At 51.7% G+C, this 7,583-nt stretch overlaps 1 protein-coding gene across 1 annotated transcript in view; it reads right to left on the reverse strand.

Moving 5' to 3' along the window:
• MYH10 (myosin heavy chain 10) overlaps nt 1-6,990 on the reverse strand; it is an 87,939-nt gene extending 80,949 nt beyond the window's left edge. Inside the window, exons 1-2 of the mRNA XM_063409355.1 lie at nt 6,890-6,990; nt 4,072-4,449 (exon numbers count right to left, since the gene is read on the reverse strand). Of these exons, the coding sequence (XP_063265425.1) occupies nt 4,072-4,416 (345 nt within the window). The 5' untranslated portion in view covers nt 4,417-4,449; nt 6,890-6,990. The remainder of the gene's footprint in view (nt 1-4,071; nt 4,450-6,889) is intronic.
• Nucleotides 6,991-7,583: the final 593 nt, after the last annotated feature.

A 7,583-nucleotide genomic window follows, 5' to 3' on the forward strand; every position in this document is an offset into this window, starting at 1 on the left:
TTAAATTGCTGGGTAAAGTGTCACCTAGCCCTGACTTAGAAGCATTAACAGTTAGTAGTTTATTCATTCAAATTCCAGCCAGAGTTTGCAATATCAAGAACAAGCTGCTTTCCACGGAAGTAGGAATGAGGTATTTACATTCCTGATTCATGCAATAACCTGCATTTTCATCAACAGAAGTGCTTCTCATACTTTTTTTAATAGTCTGGCTGGATGGGGCCTCTGAGACACCCAGTCTGGCGGAAGGTGTCCCTTCCATGGCAGGGGCTGGAACAAGATGAGCTTTAAGATCCCTCCCAACCCAATCCACTCAAGTTTTATGACTTTCAAATTCAAAATACTACAAAACTTACAACTTAGGAACCACTTTGCGTTTTGCAGCTCTAAAAGTGGCATAGTTTGTCTTGAAATTTGTATTGAGTTCAAAAGGAAAATAGTCATCTTGCTCTTAAAGTGAAAAAAAAGGACTAACTTGACAAGTTTGGAAGGTGGTTCATGGAAAACCCCAAACTTGATGAAAGGAAAATTGCTGGAGCAGTATTCTTGTCTATCACAGCTTGTGACAAACAATTAAGTGTGGTGTTGAAAAAGCTGCATGCAGGGCTGAGGGACTCTCACCATCCACTCCTGGCAGCAGATTTCATTTCTCCATTTCATTGTCTGATTCAAAGAGTTCTTCTCCCCATATTCTATAAACACAACTGGAGCACAAACCAAACTCTGTGGCTGATATCTAGAAGCCTGCACAGTGCCGTTTTACGTGCAAGTCTTATAAGAATAAAGATGTTTTTTCACCCAGGGTCCAGACCTCAGTGACCCAAAACATCTGACTAGAACTACTCCTTTCTTAAACCAACACCCCCAGAAAGTCACCTGGAATTCAGTTCACAGGATAAGGATATTCAAGAACCACCATAAAACCAGTCTGAGCAAAATCATGTTTATTCCAAATTTTCAAAGGACCTTCTAAGCCTGTGGGTATTCCTCCTGGGTGCCCTCCCAGTGAACCACCTCCAGCTCCTGATCTGCAGCTGAAGGATGTCACTAATGCAGCCAGAAGCCGGGATTAAAGCTGGCCACTCCAAAGCAGGGCAGCCACAACAGTTCAGTTTTGGAGCTGGAGAAACAATGCTCACAAGCATTTACAGGAACCAAAACCCACTCCAGCAGGATAGGAAGGATCAATTTAGAGCATCAGTGACTCAATCGATAGGTAAGAAACATTGATATCCCTAGAAAAGTACAGGATTTGGGCAAGTTCAGCTACAAAACACAAGGGAGAGTGAAAATTCCAGGCAAAGGCAGAAGCAATGAAAAAACAACTAAACTACCTGCTGTAGGTTGGTTGCACCATCACAGAACCAGTACTTACACTCCAAATAAACCTTGTGGCAATCAATGGAATAGATGATATTGAAAGCGGAGCAAAAAATTGGTGTTATTTCATCTCCAAAGCAAAACTGGGATCACCACAATTTACACTGACCACCCTTCCCAGCAGTTCTTGTACAAGCCCTGCTCCTTTTCATGTTCTGTGCTGCCATGCCCAGGCCCCAGAAAGACAGGACCAAGCAGACATAATGCCTGATCCTCCCTGTTTTCCACTTGTGTTCCTCTCCCACAGCTCAGCAGTGATGCTCAGAGCCTGAGATCATGTCACTTGGCAGGCATTAGAGATGCTGTAAGTTCCAGAAACTGCTGGCCATCCCTACTTGGATGTTATATGAAACTCTTGGAAGTGAGCATCACTGCCCAGGTCACTTTGGGCTTTAGTCATCCTCCCTGTTCCTGCAGCAGCGTCATCTGGACATGGAGATCACAGACAGATGACTGGGCCCACTGGCCAAATCCCTCAACTCGCTTGTTTCCTTTCTAGGGATTGAAAGGAAACATGTGTCTACCTCAGTTGACATTCCTACATCTTCCACTTCCTAGAAAGGTGACACTCCTTCCCGCCTGTTGGGTAATTCCAGGAAAAGCAGATTCACCACCTGCACCTCAGCTGCTTGAGGCCAACAGCAAAATAGACAATTTTCATTTGGTTATTATGGGAGTACTATTTGGAAATCAAAACAGACCTTTAACCAGCTCCTGCCAGTATGACCAAACCACCAGAACTCACTTCAGCTCAGTTCACTTTGGCTCCTTTCCTTACACCAGGCAAACAGGAATTGTGGGCAGTGCCTCTGGGCTGTGCTAGCAGCAGCAGCACTGTCACATTCATGAAGTTCAGGGACGCCCAGCAGAGGCCCCAACACTAAAACACCACCAGCTCGAGTTCTTGCAGTGTCTCTCTGGCCTGTGAATCTCTGCAGCATTCACATCTCACCACTGCTCTTCTCCACACCTTCACAAAGTGAGCCAGGTCTAATTTCAGCCCAGAAGCCAATTCTTACAGCTGCACTGAACCACTGCTCTTTGGAAAAGCAGCATCCTCCAGCAATGTCCCTGTAACTCAGACCTCCAGCAAAACCCAACAAATCCTGGAGCTTCTTAACCCCAACCAAGTTCTCCCAGCTGGGGAGTTCTGTCACAAAAGCCACATGCACTGATCCCCCTGTGTGGCAGCAGCATCACACAGCCAAGGAACAAGTTCCAGTCTGCCTCAACAGAGAAGGAATGAATCCTTTTGGGGAGAGAACAAAGGTCAGGCACCAGCAGGATCTCCCAAACTCCGTGTCCATGAGCAGTCAGCCTCTCACAAAGGGAGAGTGACACAGTGCTGTACCCTGTGTGCACACGAGTGACAGATTCTGACACCATCCCCACAAACACCTGTGGCTGTGTTTGCTGCCTGCAGGCCCTGCACTAGAGCTTGCTGTGACATTTAAAGCCTGCAGGTTTTGAACCTTCGTAATGAAATAGGGCTATAATAGTTGTAATGAATTTCCTAACAGCCATAATTAGGATTGATACACAGACTGAAAACTTTTGACCTATCAACCTGTTTACTTTTAGTTTTCAGTCCAGTCTCCATTAATTACCCAATTAGTTTCCTTATGCAGGAATCATTCCAGAAGTATTTTTCACCCAGCTCTGCTGTGAGCACCTTGGTGTAAGGCCTTGGAAGAGGAAGCTGACAGACACACAAATACAAAAAACCATCTTGTAATTGTATATAATTTTTAGCAAGTCCAAATATTATCAAGGCTCAAGTTAAAAATGTACCCAGATGGAGGGGTAAACGAGCCAACTGTCAGGAGTAAATAAAATGGATTTAAGCATTAGGTGTGTACAAAGTGAACCAAGCATTTAAGCAGATGTTCCAGTGTCTTTTGAGACAGAAAGTCTCCTTGTAGCTGTTCCTGACTCCCTGACCCAACGAGACGCTGTGCAATCAGTCTGCCAAGAGAGCAGGAGCTGCTCCCAACTGCAGTCAGAGACCTGGGACAGAGCCCAAGGGAGGAGCAGGGCAGACACAGCACCAAGGGCACTGTGATTCCCAACTCCAGAGCAAGATGGTGATAAGCCAGATGTTCAATTAGCGGTTCAAAACCACTGGAAAAAAAAAAAAAGCTTTATCTTATTGGTTTATTTTAAGCGGTTGAACACATCCCTTCCTGGCCACCAGGCTGACATTCAGTTCCAAAAAGACATTTTGCACTCTTCAAACTTCATCTTTTAAATACCAGCAGAGCCTCTTATTGCCATTTTTAGCATGCAGCAAGTTAAAACAAGAGATGTGCTCATTCACATGAGCAGTTAATCACAGCAATCCAGCAAAGTGAGGGTTTGTCACCTCCCTCAGCTCAAGGAAGCCACTTGCCACTGCTCACTGGGTCAGTTCAGCAGGAGGCAAATGCTCCAAGGAGCAGCACCAGCAGGGCCCCCCAAGCTGCCATTTCACATTCTGTGGATGAAACATGCTCACAGAATTGTATTATTTGTTTTATGACAGTTCTTGACCTGTACACAGCATGGAAAAATACTTTGGACTAATGCAAACGGCTGGGGATACAAAGTATTTAGGCTGCCAAAATCAAAGACAAGACCTACTCTAACAGTAGGGATGGGAATCAGGTACGGTCAGCTGAATTAGCACCTAGAATGGACCCCATAATTAATACTTACATAGATGAGCCCAGAGTAATAGCGATCCTTTAAATTATGCAATACGGAGGCTTCATTTAGACAGGTTAATTCTGCCATGTCTTCCACTTTAGAGAACTTGGGAGGATTCATCTTCTGAACATCATCTTTATTGACGAGCGCTTTCTTCCCATTCTCTGCCAGTTCAACCAACACCTCATCCCCTTTCTCCTCCTTGATGCTGGCTGCCTCGAAGCCATGGCGCTCCGAAGGGATCCACACCAGCTTTTTAGCAGTCCAGTCGGCCTGGGTGGCAGGGTTGTAGATGACAGCCCTGTCCACAAAGAGGTACCGCTCCGGATCCTCCTGCCCCGACCTCTGTGCCATCCCGGGAAGAGAAGGTGTCCGCTCCCAGTCACCCTGTCAGCAGAGAGGGAAAAGCAGGGACCACGTTACACACCAGCCTCGCCCTGATCTGTGCCACAGCAATGAAACCATCCATCACCAGGATTTCCTCTGGGAGAAGCAGCACCAGGCATTGCTCCCAGCCTAGAGAAGCTGCTGCACAACTGCTCACACACCTGTGCCACACAAAAGTGCAGTGACCTGTCAAGTGTCACCCAAACCCAGTGCAGGACAGCCAGCAGGGACTGGTTCAGCTGTGCAACAGCAGGGGACAGGCATCACAGCGAGAACTGCAGGCAGGAAAAACAGGCACCTGTGTGCTGGGCTCAGATAAGGAACAAGAAAAAACAGAGCACAAGCTCGGCAGTAAACTCAGCTGTGATGGAACTGTGAAAAACAAAAATACAGAGATAGATATAAACCCATAAATCTGCTCAGTGGATTCTGCTGCAGAAACCAGAAGGCAGCAAGGATTACTTTTAAAAATGTGGATTTTCAGCTACAGACAAGAACTTGCGACACTTGGGGTTTCTGCAAGCCATCAAGGCAGCTAAACTTTGCTCATATTCTTCCTGAAAAGCTTTGCATTTCTACAGCCTGCTCCTGTTCTCAGTCCTGAGTGCTGACATCGCCATATTCCAAAAAATGTCTCCAGATCTCAAGTTTACCTCAAGGCTCAAAACACTGCAAGGAATGATGCTGGATTTTCCAACAGCTTCATGGGTAATTTGAAGCAGAAAGAAAAACCACTGACTGACAAGAGCCCCTGCACACCCATTTTACCTGTCTGCCTCAATCCAAGAGAGGCCCCTGCCCCTTCCATAGGCACTGCCATCACAGCCAGGATTCCTGGAGCTGGCAGATCCATCTGGAACTGCCCATGGAGCACCAAGGTAAAGCCTGACCCCTCATACTCAGCACTTCAAATGTCTTGGTTTGTAGCACACAACATCTTCCCTGCTGAAGAACCTCACAGTGGCTGTGGAATCCTTTTCCAGCTGGTAACCCAAAGGCCAACTTGGGAACAAAGCCAGGGAGGTTCCCAAACTGCATTTGTCACCTTTGCTACCATGGCACGCGCCCTGATGGAAGTTTTGCAACCCAACCCTCCTGAGAAGTGCATATAATTAAACAGGACAATTGTGTCTTCATCTAAGGCAGAGAGATTTGTTACATTGTCCAACTTTTCTGTAAAGCAAGCCTGAAGTCACTGAACCCTTCAGAGGTGCAAGGAGCAGATCCCTTAGCACAGATGGTTTAATTCAAATCAAGATATGATGACTCAACATTTAAAGTATTTTAGAAGAGCCTCTCAGAGAAAATTTCCATGAACAAAGATGGTATCGTCAAGGGGACACCTTAAGCGATAGTTGGACTCCTCCGCCAAGAAAATGAAGGTTTAGTCATTGAATGCCACATTTGGCTGGAGAAGCCCACAGATTAAAAAACCGAGCTTTGAACCCCAAGTGAGAAGTGTGACTGTCCCCACTGTGCTAGACTCCAGCCTGAGCTCCAGCAGAGCCCCGGCACGCCAGTGCCACCCTCGCGTGCCAGTGTCCCTCGGTGTCAGGTCCTGAGCGCTTCCTGGGCAGGTGAGACACAGCCCAAGGCAGCCAGGACTCCGCTCTCACACTGCCAAGAGGCAGTGAAACCTGAAGGTCAAATAAAGCTCGTACGACAAAATTAACCACTACTGCTCCCGAGCAGAATTAAAGGGTGAAGACTGAAATGAATGCATTCATCTACGAGTGCATGCATCAGTCATACACGAATGGTATAACTGACTTTAGAGCAGTTCCTGGGGATAAACCTAAACATCGGGGATCATAAGCACTTTCATGGTCATTCTTCCACTCGGGCTTCCAATCCCACAAAGCCCATCACAAAAGACCCTCTGCAGAAGCAAAGCAAGCTGCAGCTCACCCTACCCAGGGCTCCTCCGCTAACAATGGCATTCAAATGAAACACACAAATGAGCACATTTATCATGCAGGAATCCAGCACTCCCAACAGACGACGTACGAATAAAGGCAAAAAACCCCCAACCCCCAAGTTCTGAACAAAAGGGGGCGGGGGGCACGGCGGACAGGGCCGGCGGGGCATCCCCCGGGGCGCGGGCGGCCCGAGCAGCGCCCCGGGGCCGCGGCCGCGCTGCCCCTCGCCGGGCCCGAAGGACAAAGAGGCGGCCGCGGCTCGGCCCGGCGGCGCCCGGAGCGGCCGCAGCCCCGCGCCCCCGGCCCGGGGCCCGCGGGGAAGGCAGAAAATGGCCGCAAATGGCCCCCTCCTCTCACGGCCGGCACCGGCAGCGGGGGGAGGGCGGCGCGGCCGGGCGGCCCAACAAGGGGGTCTTTGTGTGCAGGGCCCGCCGCCCCCGCCACACCCCCGCCGCGGGCGGGCCCCCGACGAGCAGCCCCCACCCGGCACCCCGGTCTCGCCGCCGGCCGCGCCGCCTCACCTGTGCAGCGCCGGCCGCCGCCCGCCCGCCGCCCGCCGGCTCCGCCGCGCCCGCTCCGCCCCGCGCCCGCCGCGCTCCTTTAGCGCCGCGCCGGCCCCACCGCCCCCCGCCGCACCGCCCGCCCCCACCGCCGCGCGCCGCGCGCCCATTGGTTTGCAGCCCCGTCCGTCAGCGGCTTCGCCCGCTCCCATTGGCCAGCGCCGCGGCCGCTCTCCGGCCACAGCCATAGCAACCTCCGCACGCTGTGGGCCGGCCCGCCCCCGCGGCGCGCCCCGCCTCCTCGGCGTCCATTGGCCCTCGTCACCCCGCAGCGCAGCTCTGATTGGACGGTCGCCACGCCCGTCAGGCGGACCCCACCCCCCGCTGCAGCACGGCCGGCGGGGGCGCGTCCCCAGTGCTGCAGCGAGCGGCGGGCGCGCGCCTCCCCCGCACCCGCCCGCGCGGCCCCGCGGCCCATCCCCGTCCCTATCCCCGGCACCGCCAACGGGAATGCGAGCGGGATGGGAGCCGGGCTGTGCAGAGCCCGGGCTCTGTTCTCACGCGGCCCGTCCCGCGCACCCGGCCGCAGCCCTCGGTGCCCGCCCCCGGGTCACTCCCCGGGCGGTCGCAGACACGCGGTGTCCCGGCCGAGTGTCCCCGCACCGCCTCTGCTGCCCCTGGGCCCCGCTGCCGCGGCCCGCCCGGCCCAGCTCCT

Source organism: Prinia subflava, chromosome 12 (assembly GCF_021018805.1).
Source record: "Prinia subflava isolate CZ2003 ecotype Zambia chromosome 12, Cam_Psub_1.2, whole genome shotgun sequence".
NCBI lineage: Eukaryota > Metazoa > Chordata > Aves > Passeriformes > Cisticolidae > Prinia > Prinia subflava.